This window comes from Babylonia areolata, chromosome 7, assembly GCF_041734735.1.
Source record: "Babylonia areolata isolate BAREFJ2019XMU chromosome 7, ASM4173473v1, whole genome shotgun sequence".
NCBI lineage: Eukaryota > Metazoa > Mollusca > Gastropoda > Neogastropoda > Buccinidae > Babylonia > Babylonia areolata.
The window spans coordinates 10,241,673-10,258,551 of NC_134882.1; the positions used below are offsets into that span (position 1 = coordinate 10,241,673).

The following is a 16,879-nucleotide window of genomic DNA, read 5'->3' on the forward strand; positions in this document are numbered from 1 at the left end:
TTAGCAGACGACGTTTGTGACTCGCCGAAGGTCACTAAGGAAGTTGTAAATCGGTCACAAGTTATCTCCCTTTACAGGGAACCGTATTATGATTTTCATCAATTTGTTAAATTATAAACACTTCCTTGTAGATGAGATTATAGTTTTGTGTTATGGAACTTCAGAACGATCATACTTCTCAACTGTAATGATATCATTTGGCCAGAAAGCCTATAACTTTTTTAAACTAATATTTATATGAATGAGTTTTGGCGCGATCTTCGAAATCCACTCAGTTGAAACATATAAAATACCTTCGTTTTCTATAAATCGATATAGTTGCCGTGGAATTTAGAATTTGCATTAAAATGTAAATGATTAAGCCTTCTTCTCGTGTACTGCTTTCCGTGTACACCTAAGTTATAGGCATGCGATGGTACGAAATGTCTGACGGCATTTCGGCACCACAAAACTATCTCTTCTTCAAGCCATTGGAATTCGTCAGTGCCGATTTGAGCAAAATATGTTTTTACAATACCTAGACATTTTTATAGCGTGTCTTGCAGATGTTTGCATTTCTGTTATCAATCTGATTAGTATCGTGCATGTATAATTATGTTGTAGTTGGTTTAAACGAAGTATTTCATTGTCGATCACAAGTGCCAAAAGCACCGCCAGGCGGTGCCGACACGGGAGCTGTCCGCTGAGTTTTCTCTTGAATTTTTACATAAAAAATCTTTACTCTAGAAGCAGATTTTATAGATGATTTTTATATAGTTGGAAATTCAGGATGTTCAGTTACTTAATTGTTGCAATTATATTACATATTGCGACGTATTAATTGTTGTAATGTACAAAAATGATACATGAACTCGTTAAAAGCTCGTTCATTCAGTGACTCTTTTTGTTTACAGTTTTTAACTACATTAATTTTGTAGAAAATGGTTTAGCTTAAGAAAATGCTCGTCTCTTGTAGTTTTGTGTGATATATAATATGTCTATGTTAGTTCCCTGAGCCGAAAGTCAGAAGCCGCTAAAATTGGTCAAACAAACACAAGCTTGGCCCCTCAAGGCTCGCGGAGGGCCGGTTTCGTGAGTTGCTTCGCGGCGCTGGCTTTGCGGTTCGGCGGAACAGAATATAAGGAGTGAGCGAGTGCCAGACAAAGAGAGAACTCTCCTGGTCTGGAAGAATGAAAGAATAAAAGAAGAAAACCAGCGCACTGCCTTCCCGAGTCTACCTTGCCTGGCTGCGGCTCTCTTCTGCAAACACCTTCTACCTGTCTTCACCTTCTCCAACACCACCTTACCACCCCGTCACATTACGAAGGGGATTTTTATGCTTCACAAGCAAGTTGGTATATCCCTTATGTAACACCAATTCAGCTGAGTTTTTAAGTGGAGACGCGTACATATTTGTTGTGTTCAGTAAAGCAACCATACCACAACACAGAGAAATCCAGACAGAGGAAGGACTTTTGATATGGATCCAGACGGGCAACCTAGCCGAATGGTTAAAGCGTTGGACTTTCGATCTGAGGGTCCCGGGTTCGAATCACGGTGACGGCGCCTGGTGGGTAAAGGGTGGAGATTTTTACGATCTCCCAGGTCAACATATGTGCAGACCTGCCAGTGCCTGAACCCCCTTCGTGTGTATACGCAAGCATAAGATCAACATGCACGTTAAAGATCCTGTAATCCATGTCAGCGTTCGGTGGGTTATGGAAACGAGAATATACCCAGCATGCACACCCCCGAAAGCAGAGTATGGCTGCCTACATGGCGGTGTAAAAACGGTCATACACGTAAAAAGCCCACTCACGTATATACAAGTGAACGTGGGAGTTGAAGCCCACGTACGCAGAAGATATGGATCCAGGATGGAGCAGGGCTGAGAGAATACTGACAACCAGTTAAACAAACTCAGCTGAACTGTCGTTATGAATGTTCCACTTTGCACATGGAGCATAAAAATACCCCTGAGCCTGTCAATGTTTATTTATATATTTTTTTTATGGATCAACACAACCAAACTTTTTCACATAAAACTTGCATTTCTTCTGAATGTAAGCATAAACATTCATGCTCAATGGTTAATACATCTGATGCCTTAACAACATTGTCCATTCATTGCAACAGCCACACATGCTGACTTTACTCAATGTATAAACTTACATGCATTTGTTTTAATGAACACACACGCCTCGTATCACAGTGGCCCTTCACTTATTGTGGTTCAGACACACAGATACATACATAGGTTTCTGTAGCTGGGGAGTACTCGCATAGGAATATATAAAGATATAAACCACATACAATAGCAAATTGTACACAGCAAGAAATAATGTATATTATAGTAAATTATGAATTCACAGTTCTAATCTTAGTTCATTGAAGTTTGCACTGAACCACATTTTCTTCATGAAAACCATAATCAGATAAATGTCATCATCAAATTGTACACAGTAAGAAATAAATAATGTATATTACAGTAAACTATGAGCTTTTAGAGTTCAAATATTTAATCACTGAACCACATACCCTTCATGAAAACCATCACTACATGTCATCACAATGTTCTCACATTTGAATGACGTAAATCTGACACACATTTGTTCCTCTGAAAAAAATGTAAAAAAGAAAAAAAAAAAAAAAAGAACGAAAGAGAACCCAAATCACATTTGAATATACAGGGTTTTTTGGTGGGTTTTTTTGTGTTTTTTTTACAAATGTTCTGTACAATTTCATTAAACTGAATGTATTTCTCAGCTGAAAAAAAACGTTTTCAGTCACATTTTCTGTCTTAATGTTCAGAATCAAGATTTTCAGTGTCAGCATAACATCTACAAGGCACAATGATACACTGAGCTTGAATCAGAGTGTAGTTTGGGGTTTCTTCTGCACAGTCATCTTGTAACTGCATGTTATTCAGATCCAGTTTCTCAAGGAGGCATCACTGCATAGCGCTCTGCTGGGTAGATGCCTGGCACCAGCATAGCTAGTTGGTGTTGATGACACACATATATATATATATATATATATATATATATATATATATATGTATATGTACCTATCAGAGTGGATTTCTTCTGCAGAAGTTTGCAAGAGAACACTTTTTTTTTTTTGCCATGGGTTCTTTTTCAGTGTGACAAGTGCATGCTGAACACAGGTCCTCAGTTTTATCATCTCATCCGAATGATTACAAACTCAGTTTTATTTTCCTGTCAACCTTGGGAGAAGGGTAAGAACACGAATTGAAACCAACCCTCATGGACACCATATTGGCAGGTAAGCACTTTACATGAAAGAAAAATATTACAAGTTACATAAAACATTCATGACCACTCTTTCTCAAAACCCCCTCCCCCTCCACTCACACTCTCCCCCTCCCACTCTACATACATACAAAGTGAGCTGACATGGGTGGTGTTGGAGAACAAGGAAGCCGAGAGTTTTTATAGATAGGTTTTAAAAAGATGAGTTTTTAGTAATGAGTGAAAAGCAGAAACAGAATCAGATGCACAGATATGATGAGGAAGGTTGTTCCAGATGTGAGGAGCAGCAAAGAAGAATCGATCTCTCTTCATGTATTGACAAGGGGAAGTTTCAAAAGGTAACAGTCAGAGGAAGAGCGGAGATTTCTTGCAGGAGTGTAAACACTGATAATGTCAGAAAGATATGTAGGTCCTGTGGAGTGGAAAGCAGAATAGCAGAGACACGCAACTTTGTATTTAATTCTCACTTCAATGGGGAACCAATGTAGAGTACGGAGGTGAGAAGAAATGTGATCAGTATGTGGGACTCAAGAGTCAGATGGGCAGCATTGTTTTGAAGTTTTTGAATTCGCTGAAAAATATGTAAACAGCCTACGAGAAGAGAATTACAGTAGTCAATTCGTGACAGCATAAAAGCAGAAATAATAGTTTTAGTAGTTTCAACAGAAAGGTACTGACGGATAGAGTTGATGCGACGAAGTTCACGACTGACTGTGCGTATCAGATTTACTACCTGAGCATGCATGCTGAGGTTCGAGTCAAGAATGACTCCAAGGTTCCTAGTGGATTTAGAAAACTGAACTTGGCATCACCAACCACAACAGAGGCAGAAAAAGTTGTAGATGTGGGCATTCTTGCAGAGGAAATAATACATACAGTCTTGCACCAACTTTTTCACTTTTTCTTGCAGTCTGAATATTGGGAAGTCAGTCTCTGTTTAATATCAAAAGCAAACTGTTGTATATGGCTGAATAAAGGACAAATCTCAATTATTGCTACTTCATCAGTAATTGTCTTGAATACATTCTCTTTCTGATACAATATAATATAAAAACTAGAATTCATGTACACCACATCCTGTCTCTGACCACACACTCACACCAACACACCTCCCTCCCTCACAAAGAAAGCAAAACCCATCTGTGTCCCATCAAACAGACCTTCATAACAACCACTCTGTTTAACTCGTGAAGCACAAACACTCATCAAACAAAACCATCGTAACAACCACTCCCACGGACTCAAACAACAGCAAACACCCAACCTACGACCAACTGTACATCAAGTGGAAGAGAAACGCCGCGAGCACAGCCGTGCCGCACAAAAGGCCGACCAAAAAGTCCCCAGGTGGTCGAAGCACATTTCCAAAGTCGCCCAACCCTCTCAAGGCAAAGCCGGCTAGTCATCTGTATCGGGACCCCAGAGAGCTCAGAACCTGTTTCAGAGTTCTCAACCGCTCCTTGAAGGAACCGGAGGCCAGCAGGTTCAGCTGCATGACGGGGTCCAGAGGGAGCACCGCAATGCACCACCATGTCCAGGCAGGGCCGTTCGGGTTGGCCGTGGGGTTCTGATCCCGCTCGGGCAGGTTGCCGAAATGCTGGGAGATGCGCGCCCTGTGCAGAAGGGGCAGGCCGGCCAGCCAGGTCTGGATGCTCCTGTAGACTTCTTCCTGGTCCGACTGGATTTCTGTGAGGGGTGAGGGAGGGAAGACTGAGAGTGGTACGGTTTTGTTGTTGTAATTACAAGTTAAAGAAATGCTACTTCCACCTAATGATTGAAGCACTCAAGACTGAGAGAGCCAGAGAGAGAGAGAGAACGAATGAATGAATGAATGAATTTAATTTCTGCAGGTAATAGAATAAGCAAACAATACTTTCTTTTTCATTCAGCCCTCAAAAGGGTAAAATGGACAAAAGACAGAGACAGAAAGAGAGAATGAATAGCTAAATCTAATAATTAATTCAATTTCTGAGGGTAATAGAATAAGCAAACAATACTTCTTTTTTTCCTCCAGCCCTCAGAAGGGAAAACCGGACAAAAGACAGACACAGAGAGAGAGAGAGAGAGAGAGAGGGATCATCTGTTTTCTGAAGACAGCCCATGTAATGCACAACTTCTACATCCTGTTCGGTTTCAAACTAATGTCAACCAGAATATATTTGAATGTAAATTTTTTCAACACATTGAAAAATATTGAATTTGAATTCAAATTAAGCAGTCCACAATGGCATTTTCCTTTGATTTCTCTCTTCGTTAGTGTGACAACAATCACTCACCAAGTTACTATTTCAGGCAGAAAGTCTATAATTGTCCTCAAAAGAACTCTAAGATAAGCTGACATAGTGACCTAAAATGAAAGCTTTTAAAGATGGTTAAATGATTATATGACTTTTCTAATTAACAAAACTTTATTGATTTCTCACTGGTTTTCTAATCAACCTGCGACTATGTTTAGCTGACACTGTCACATACAATTTTAACATGAACAGACACAGAATGTTTTTTTTTTTTTAAGAAGAAAATATACATTCAAATATATCCACACTTCCATCCTCTAGAAGGACACCAACCAAACTCACCAGCCAGATCTGTCTCATTGATCGGATCATCCTGGAGAAACTCTACTTTGGCCGTGTTGTAGCCATCCCGCTTTCCCCGACTCAGGACACGGAATCGCCGGCCACCCACAGTGTCTACCAGAGATCGTCCATCAGGAAAGAAATGAACATCTCGAACCTCCAGCATACAACCGTATTCAGAGAACTCTTCCCTGTCAACAAACCAACACTTTCATAATTCAAATAAAAACAATATTTATACAAATGATTATTTACTATTTCTTTCACACATGTTTGTGTGTATGCATGTGAATGCCTGTGTGTGTGTGTACATTCATGTGTCTGAATGATCTGTTCTTGAAAAGCGCTTTATAACATTTGACAGCACTATATATATGTTCCAAATCTTTAAAATGAAACATTTTTACAGTGCAGTCCTATAGTACAGTTTAGAGCTCTACATACTTCACAAGGAAAACTTTTATAATTTCAAAGAATATAAGAATGTAAATCCACACACATTAAAAGCACTCAGATCAATGTACCTGCACACATTAATGCCACATATATACATACATCAATGTGAGTCATCAACACTGAAAATACATTTCATATTGTTAGATATATACTTAGTTACACTATGTCAGTACAGACACTTAAGGCCAGACACGGTAGTGAAATTTTGACCAAAATCATGATTTTTTTGTGATTTTCGTTTTTTCGCATAATTTGCTTCTTCAACATCTAATCTTTATAGTCCGTTTCACCTGGGTACTATATTCACTTAAATAAAGCTTCAAACAGCATCAACATGTGTGATTTCTTGTGAGTACAAGCATATCTCTTTCTTTTCCTGTTTTCTCAGTTTTGTGTTTTGTCTTCGTAATACCATTTTTCAAAATGCTAATGCTCAAAAACTTTAAAAGATAGCATGTTCAAACTTGGTACTTTCTTTCTTTATGTATTCATCTTTATTATAGTGCAGTGGTTTGTATAGTACTAGTAAAAGAATGAATATACACTCATTTGAAAAACATTATGTCAAGGAATTTATACACATTTCAACAACAACAACAAAAAATGTATTTATTCAAATTCCAAAATACCACTGCACTATAATAAAGAACAAATACAAATAAATCAAATAAAACAAACAGAAATAACATATCTATAAAGGTACCTAAGTTTTAAGCTTTTAATTTTTTTGTTTGTCGGCCATTTTGGATTCGTTTCCATGGAAACCGTCACGACAAATTCCACAAAATGACCTTTTTAGACATGTTTAGTCCAATATCTTTGCATACCATGTCACAGAAAGCCATAAACTTCAAGTTTATTTCATACGTTTTTGTACTACCGTGTCTGGCCTTAAATAGTGTGGATTGTCTCTCTCCCTCTTTCACAATAAAAAACAACACATGATCAGGCAAACAGACAAACAGAAGACACTTGTAGTTGTACAGACAAATACAGACCTTCCCCTTGGATTCTAGCTCACTCCTTCTCTCTCTCTCTCTCTCTCTCTCTCTCTCTCTCCCTTACTGGACCACAGAAATGGTCCTTTTCTACATAGCATACACCAAACTCTGAACACAATCACAATTCACCAGAACTCCCACTCAACAAAACAACAGCAACCAAAAGCAGGCACACAGAGCAAACCCATAGAAGAACTCACTCAGACTCTCCCCAACTGGTCCACAATGCAAACCCATTGCTGAACACACTCAAACTCTCCCTAACAAATACACAATGCAAACTCATAACAGGACTCACTCAGACTCTCCCTAACTGGTCCACAATGCAAACCCATTGCTGAACACACTCAAAATCTCCCTAACAGGTACACAATGCAAACCCATACCTGAACTCACTCAAACTCTCCCTAACAAGTACACAATGCAAACCCCTAGCTGAACACACTCAAACTCTCCCTAACAGGTACACAATGCAAACCCATACCTGAACTCACTCAAACTCTCCCTAACAGGTACACAATGCAAACCCATACCTGAACTCACTCAAACTCTCCCTAACAGGTACACAATGCAAACCCATACCTGAACTCACTCAGACTCTCTAAAAGAGGAACACAAAGCAAACCTTTAGCTGAACTCACTCAGACTATCCCAAACTGAGACACAAAGCAAACCCATGCTCTACTCACCGAAACTGTCCCAAACTGGGACACACAGAGCAAACCAACAGCATTACTCACTTATACTCTCCCAAACAGGGACACAAAGCAAACCCATAACGGAACTCACACAGACTCTCCCAACCCGGCACACAAAGCAAACCCAAGCTTAGCTCACTCAAACTACACAAAGCAAACCCAAGCTGAACTCACTCAAACTCTCCCGAACAGGTACACAAAGCAAACCCATAGCTAACTCACTCAGACTCTCCCAAACAGGCACACAGAGCAAAACCACTGCTGAACTCACTCAGACTCTCCCAAACAGTCACACAAAGCAAACCCAAAGCATTACTCACAGATACTCTCCCAAACCGGCACACAAAGCATACCCAAGCTGAACTCACTCAAAGTCTCCCGAACATGCACACAAAGCAAACCCACAATTGAACCAACTCAGAATCTCCAAAACAGGCACACAACGCAAACCCAAGCTGAACTCAGACTCCCCCAAACAGGCACACAGAACAAACCCACAGCATAACTCACTCAGACTCTCCCAAACAGGCACACAGAGCAAAACCACTGCTGAACTCACTCAGACTCTCCCAAACAGGCACACAGAGCAAAACCACTGCTGAACTCACTCAGACTCTCCCAAACAGTCACACAAAGCAAACCCAAAGCATTACTCACAGATACTCTCCCAAACCGGCACACAAAGCATACCCAAGCTGAACTCACTCAAAGTCTCCCGAACATGCACACAAAGCAAACCCACAATTGAACCAACTCAGAATCTCCAAAACAGGCACACAACGCAAACCCAAGCTGAACGCAGACTCTCCCAAACAAGCACACAGAACAAACCCACAGCATAACTCACTCAGACTCTCCCAAACAGGCACACAGAACAAACCCACAGCATAACTCACTCAGACTCTCCCAAACAGGCACACATGCCAAACTGGCGAGTGCCCGACTCCATGCACTGGCGAACCATGAGGCGATAGCGTGGCTCAAAGATGTGCAGGGGACAGGGGACTGTGGGGAAGCCCAGCGTGCAGACGAAGATGGGGATGTCGTGCTGGCGGTCCAGCCCCATGCGGGCCAGTTCGTTGATCTCCTCTTCATGGATCTGCTGGCGTTCCTCGTGCTCCTTTGGGAAGTAGGTCGTGAGGATGGTCTGGAGGCACTCTGTCACTGCCGATCTTCTCTCTGCCAGGTACTGGAAGCAGACATCTGTTTCATCTTCTTCTTCTTCTTCTTCTTTGTTCGTGGGCTGCAACTCCCACGTTCACTCGTATATACACGAGTGGGCTTTTACGTGTATGACCGTTTTTACCCCGCCATGTAGGCAGCCATACTCCGCTTTCAGGGGTGTGCATGCTGGGTATGTACTTAATTCCATAACCCACCGAACGCTGACATGGATTACAGGATCTTTAACGTGCGTATTTGATCTTTTGCTTGCGTATACACACGAAGGGGGTTCAGGCACTAGCAGGTCTGCACATATGTTGACCTGGGAGATCGGAAAAAGTCTCCACCCTTTACCCACCAGGCGCCGTCACCGTGATTCGAACCCGGGACCCTCAGACTGAAAGTCCAACGCTTTAACCATTCGGCTATTGCGCTATCTGTTTCATCAACTTCAAGGAGGAAGGTGGCAGAATGGTTAGGACGCTCATCTGCCAACACAGTGTCTGCAAGGTTCTGGGTTTAAACCCCAGTCTCGCCCCTTCTCCCAAGTTTGTCAGGAAAATCAAACTGAGCTTCCAGTCATTCAGATGAGATGATAACCTTGCTTCAGTGGGCAACACTTGGCACTTGGCGCACTGAAAAAGAACCCATGGCAACAAAGGTGTTATCCTCTGGCAAAATTCTGCAGAAGAAATTCAATCTGATAGGTACACATATGCATGCACTTAAGGCTTGACTAGCTCGTTGGGTTATGCTGCTGTCAGGCATCTGCCCAGCAGATGTGGTATAGCACATGTTGATTTGTCTGAACTCAGTGATGCCTCCGTGAGAAACTGGAATTTCATCATCGTGTGTCTGAGTTATCACAATGGGAAGAGTTGCAGAGCAGAGGGACTGAATTTACAATCAAATTCTAATGATTCAAAATCTAGATAAGGAAAAGTTACATTAGCTGTAAACAGTCTGTAAAGGAACCATAAATATATACAAACGAGAATCAAGAAAATGTAATCCTCTGACCCTTGTTGAGGAATGGGGGAAACGTTTCGTTTATTTATTTTATAGTCTGTTCATCTAAGATGATGGAATCGACAAGAACTTCACATGAACTTGTATACACATGTTTATATAAACACAAATACAGATATATAATTTTCCATATACATGCATGGACTTTGCATTCAGGTGCACACACAATGTACATGCCCAAAAAGATTAGACCACACAGAGCAATATCAGGGTTGAAACCTTTTTTTTTTTCAAAACCACCAAAACTAAACGTCAATTATAAACACTAAATTATTCTTCTTTTCAGTGAAGATCATGGACGCTAATGCAGAAGAATATCAATCCACAACTCTCTGGCAAAAGAAAAACAAAACAAAACTCAGTGATCAGAACGGAAATCTTTCCCCCTAAAATTACATTCAACCTCTCATATTTACTGTGACCCACTAGGCCAGATCAGCCATCTTCCTTTCCTTCACCTTTGGGACACAGTATTCCTTCACCAGTGGGACACGGTATTCCTTCACTAGTGGGACATGGTATTCCTTCACTAGTGGGACACGGTATTCCTTCACTAGTGGGACATGGTATTCCTTCACCAGTGGGGCACGGTATGTTTATCAAATCAAATTCAAAACTGACTCCTGAACTCACTTAAATTCTCCCAAACAGACACACATGCCAAAAAGAGTGGTAACAGGTTATGCGACCAGAAACAGTGACTCACTGCTTGACATTACAGACAGGAGCCTTCCTCTCACCTCAGCCAGATCAGTATCAGTATCAGTAGCTCAAGGAGGCGTCGCTGCGTTCGGACAAATCCATAAACACTACACCACATCTGCCAAGCAGATGCCTGACCAGCAGCATAACCCAACACGCTTAGTCAGGCCTTGAGTAAAAAAAACAAAGAAAAAAAGAATAAATAATTAGACAAATAAAGAAGTAAATGAATATCTAAATATGAAAAAATAAAGAAATAAATAATCAAACAAATACAGAAGTAAATGAATATTTAAATATGAAGAAAAAGAAGAAAGAAAGAAAACAGAATAATAACAAAAGATAATGATAATCACCTCAGCCAGAGAGCTCTTGCACATGGGGCAGGAGGTCTGATGATCCAGACAACGGTCCAGACACTGTCGACAGAACGTGTGGCCACACCGGGTGGTCACCGGCTGGTAGAAGAGACGGTAGCACAGGCTGCATTCTACATCCTCCACATTCAGAAGTGATGGATCGATCTCCTTGACATCTGTTTCCACTTCTGTTGCAAATTACAAACAGAAGAGATATCATACAGGCTTCACAAAAAGTTAAGGACACTTCTGTAGTTGGAGGTTTGTTTTCAAAAATTGTTTCGAAAAGGGAGATGATTTAAATAAATGAAGGATACTGATGGTCTGCCACAAACAACTGTCTCAGGCACACATACACCATGAACAGCTTGAAAATATGTTTGAAAAATCAGTAATTTAGCCCAAAATGAATAGTTACACAGTGGCTTGTAATCTTCTTCTTCTTCTTCTGCGTTCACTCGTATGTACACAAGTGGGCTTTTACGTGTATGACCATTTTTACCCCGCCATGTAGGCAGCCATACTCCGTTTTCGGGGGTGTGCATGCTGGGTATGTTCTTGTTTCCATAACCCACCAAACGCTGACATGGATTACAGGATCTTTAACGTGCGTATTTGATCTTCTCATTGCATACACCCACGAAGGGGGTTCAGGCACTAGCAGGTCTGCACATATGTTGACCTGGGAGATCGGCTTGTAATCAATAGCTGTAGATTTTCATTGTAAAAAAAAAATAATAGTGAGAAAGTGAGAAAGTACATCTGATTATGAGTGGTGCTCAATTCATTGGCTGTACACAACACTGTTTGCCGAAAATTCTGCATCAGTTCACCACACCCCCATGAAGGAAACTGTGCAAGCTCCCAAGAGGTTCTCTATTTTCAGTGAACCCTGTAGTTACTGTTGTAATGAAGTAAAGTTGGATTGTACAAGTTTAAATAAGACAGAAATGTATTCTGTAAAAATCATCCATAAATGAGTTTAGGTCCTCGGCTAAATTCATCCTTTCTTTCTGATGTTTACACTACCAAGAAACTTCACCTCTTCAGAAGCCAGTTGCATTGCTTGGTTCCAACTTTTTGACAGCTACACGTGACTAAATGCCTATGTTGACCAAACTACACCATCGGTCAGTTCCATACTACACAGAGTTAGTAGTGGGTTACGACCATACTAGACTCTTCCGTCCAAGCAATGCAACTAGCTTCAGAAGACTAAAATTGGCTGAAGAAAGCCTCCTGACAGCAAAAAAACGAAAATGAGTAGCACTGACAGTCCTTCTAAAACTGAACAACGGGAAAACTGTTTCTTCTTCTTTACATGTTAAAGGGATAAGTGAGAGACTAACACACTCTTTTCCCATGCCAGCAATGCCTTCCTAGAAGAACATGCTGTTCTCTGGTTGTTTGGTGTTTGAGATGAAAATTGCTTTGAAGGTAATACTGCCGTTCACTTGGTAAGCCTAGATGTGCATACCCACTAGCTCACAGGCCCTTATTATTCACCCCAAGTTTGCAGATGGAAAATTACAAGTAACTGAAGTTATAAGTTTAGTCATCAATGCTATGAATATATGCATGTTGAAGGTTTAGAAACCTATGTCAGCATTTGGAAGCTTATATAAACATGGCCAACAGCCATGAAAACAGAACATGGTTTCTAAACAAAAAAAGGGATCAAGGTAAAAAAAAAAAAAAACAAGAGAGGCAAGGCCTTCAAGACTCACTTGTGATAAATTAAGTCCCCTAGCATTAATTACAAAGTAATTTCCCTTTTTTACTATCTGCACCAAAACGTTTGCAAAATAAATAAAAATTCCATGCTGAGCAAAAGAAGTTTCTGTTTGAAAAAAAAATGATAATAATGACTCCTGTTGTGTCAGAATAAGAGGTCAAAGTGCCACATTTAGAGAATACAAAAAATATAACAGTAAATGCAGTTTGCATATAATTAGGCTTCTTTTTTTATTTTTGTGTGCCCATCCCAGAGGTACAATATTGTTTTAAACAAGATGACTGGAAAGAACTTAATTTTTCCTATTTTTATGCCAAATTTGGTGTCAACTGACAAAGTATTTGCAGAGAAAATGTCAATGTTAAAGTTTACCATGGACACACAGACACACGGACACACACACACACACACACAGACAACTGAACACCGGGTTAAAACATAGACTCACTTTGTTTACACAAGTGAGTCAAAAATGTAAAAAAAATTTTTAAAGGTTTACATAACAGCCTGCTTATGTACATTAACATTTAGGAGAGCTGAAAGTTATCAATGATATTGAAGAGAAGGTAAAAACTTATCAATGATAAAGAACATAATCTTTTCTAAACTACAAGACCCAGTGTCTTCATCACTCACTGGAGCCAAGGGGTTGTAACTGATGGGATTCGCCAGATTGATGGTCATCATGTCTGCTGTCGTCCTGTTCCTTGCCTTTCCTGTCAGGCGACTGAGATCTTGAGCGCTGCTGTCGACAACGTTCTTCTAGATCCATAGGGATGTGCTCCAGAACTGGCACTGACTGGCCTGACACAGAGCATTTTATAACATATTTATGGCTGAAAATGTCACAATGTTTTGAGTAGTCTTGTGACGTGTGGTGTAACACAGAACAATATAATGAAGTGTTACTGGGCAAGCAAATATCATAGGAGTTTGTGCTGTGTTAAGCATTTGATTTTTTTTCTTCTTTTTTTTCTTAATATATATATATATATATATATATATACATATATATATATTACAAATCTGTCTTTTTATTGAAACACAGGAGCATGATGAAACTTTTTACCGTTTTTCTGTAATATAAAAAAGGTCACATTTTTATCAACTAACATGTCAACGACTTATTTTTTATAGATAATTTTTTTGTGTGTGTTGTATATTATCTTGTTATAGAAAACCCAATTTCTTTATCTTCTACAGCAAACCCAGTTTCTTTAATCTTAACATATGTATACAACCCGGCTATTATCATGGTGACAACTGTGATAAAACCTCTGATCTTCCATCATGATGTGTATGAAGTTTGTTTTTGTTTTACTGTACTCTGTGACTGAGAGGGAGATAGAGTAAAATATAATTCATCAATAAACAAGGGTGTATAAACTGTAGATTATGTCAACTGATTATATATATATATATATATATATATATATATATATATATATATACATCTCTCTCTCTCTCTCTCTCTCTATATATATATATATATATATATATATATATATATATATATAAACACTGGTTTATGATTATCCTTTGATTTAATATTTTGATTTGTTACGCTCGCTCTCTCTCTCTCTCTCTCTCTCTCTCTCTCTCTCTCTCTCTCTCTCTCTCTCTCTCTTTCACACACATCTACACTCACATTTGTCTCAACATCATACTCACATCTCTGTTTTTCCTTCACTTCAGCAGCAATCTCTGCTATATCAGTTTCTGTACCAGAGTTCTGCAACAAGACACATTTCCCACAATCTGAAATAGCTCAATCCTTCAGAGAATGTAACCACAATGCACAACAAATTATACACATCAAAGGAAGATCAGAAATATACACCCACATGCCATATCCACACATGTGTACACAAACACACACACACACACACACACACACACACACACATCAGTGGCCCAGCAACCCCTTTCCTCAACAAAGACTTAAAAATCATGCAGTCTCTGTTGTGTATGAATGTTTTTATCACAGGGATGAAAACGAGAACATTTTCAGTTACCCTGATGCTATCAGACAGAATATAACCATACTGATGTAACACAGCATCTATAATAACCAACATCCTTCTTCTTCTTCTGCATTCACTTGTATGCACATGAGTGGGCTTTTACATGTATGACCATTTTTGCCCCGCCATGTAGGCAGCCATACTCTGTTTTCGGGGGGGTGCATGCTGGGTATGTTCTTGTTTCCATAACCCACCGAACGCTGACATGGATTACAGGATCTTCAACGTGCGTGTTTGATCTTCTGCTTGCATATACACACGAAGGGGGTTCAGGCACTAGCAGGTCTGCACATATGTTGACCTGGGAGATCGTAAAAATCCCCACCCTTTACCCACCAGGCGCCGTCACCGTGATTTGAACCCGGGACCCTCAGATTGGCAGTCCAATGCTTTAACCACTCGGCTATTGCGCCCGTCATAACCAACATCCAATATACTCATGGCCACAGCACCTACAATACTCACTTCGATTCCACTGTCTGCTGCCATTCCATGGGAGGAGGTTGCAGGGGAGGAGGGGAGGGAACTGGAACCAATGGACTCGTCCATCACCAAGTCATCCATGATCTGTTTCAGCTGGTGCCATGTGTCAACAGAGAGATGAGGCTGCAAGGCATCCATGCTGACACTGCCATCAACAAGAACCTGGAACTTGCTGGCATCATATTCTCGCTGCCTGTCAGCCCTCTTGAGCACGTCATCAGGGGCTGGCTTGGACAAGACCATGTGCAGAGACTGCAAAACACAACAGAGGGAAACAAAAAAAATCAGCGAAGGGGGTGAATAAAAAAGAAAAATAAGTACAGAGAAACTGAAAGATACACATAACAGGAAAGGTTTGTCAGGGTGGACATAAAAGAGGTATGCATTGTATAACAGTGACCGCGATGTATTACCATTAAAGGATTGCCACAATGGAAAGGAAAGTCAGGACCATATTCAGAGACTATATAATGACAGAGAACGATAAAAATAAGAATCACGCCATTGCTAATATCCAAAATGGTGGCGTAATGGATTAAGTGCCTGACAAGGCAGTGGGGATTCCAGATTTGAACCACAAAAAAGTGAGCATAAATGGCAAAATTCTGAACAAAAATCCACCTTTCATATGGGAAACAAAAAAAGCAGAAACACCCACACCCACACAAAATAAGATAAAGGTTGGTAGCACTATATACTAAAATGTAAGACAATACTCTCTCCCCAAGGACAGCAGCTCTAAATTCATGCAAGAAAAATCTGTGGTAACAAAGAAAGTGCTAAAAAATACAAACCCCTGTCTCTCCCTTTCATGAAAAAGAAAATCCCAAACAAACAAAACTCTTCAAAGATGCTTCATTAAATTAATGATGGGCAATAAGGAGTATAATTTCAAAAGAAACTGATGAAAAGTATTACAGATCTCTGGATTATTAAAGACAGTAATAACCACAACCACAAACACAAAAACTTAAGTGAAGTGAAACAGCTCAGCAAGTGGAAATGTCATAGGACTTCACTTCACACAAACAAGGAGCTGACAATGATACAAATGAACAATCTCATTTGTGCAAGTAAACTATGACATGTGAGAAAAAAAAAGAATAAAATAAAACAAAAAATAAAACAAAAACACCCAAAAAAGCAACCATCCTCACTCTGGAAAGATTTTCTTTGGCAAGAACAACATGATTGTCCAATGCCAGGCACTGAAGAAAGGCAACAGCAGCATCCTCGTAGTGACCCAACTCAAACAGAGCATTTCCCTTTCTGAAAAATCCCTTTGGCCAGTTGGGACACATTGCCACAACCCTCTCAGCATCCTCCTGAGCTTTGTCATACTGCTGCAGTGATGCATAGGCATGAGATCGGTTGCTGAACAGCAAGTGGTCAGCATCA

At 40.1% G+C, this 16,879-nt stretch overlaps 1 protein-coding gene across 1 annotated transcript in view; it reads right to left on the reverse strand.

The window, feature by feature from the left end:
• Window positions 1-1,303: 1,303 nt before the first annotated feature.
• LOC143283695 (LON peptidase N-terminal domain and RING finger protein 1-like) overlaps window positions 1,304-16,879 on the reverse strand; it is a 16,919-nt gene continuing 1,343 nt past the window's right edge. The window contains exons 2-9 of the mRNA XM_076589930.1: window positions 16,639-16,879; window positions 15,464-15,733; window positions 14,646-14,706; window positions 13,611-13,778; window positions 11,237-11,427; window positions 8,882-9,174; window positions 5,831-6,021; window positions 1,304-4,937 (exon numbers count right to left, since the gene is read on the reverse strand). The exon at window positions 16,639-16,879 is cut by the window's right edge and continues 1 nt beyond it. Of these exons, the coding sequence (XP_076446045.1) occupies window positions 4,654-4,937; window positions 5,831-6,021; window positions 8,882-9,174; window positions 11,237-11,427; window positions 13,611-13,778; window positions 14,646-14,706; window positions 15,464-15,733; window positions 16,639-16,879 (1,699 nt within the window). The 3' untranslated portion in view covers window positions 1,304-4,653. The remainder of the gene's footprint in view (window positions 4,938-5,830; window positions 6,022-8,881; window positions 9,175-11,236; window positions 11,428-13,610; window positions 13,779-14,645; window positions 14,707-15,463; window positions 15,734-16,638) is intronic.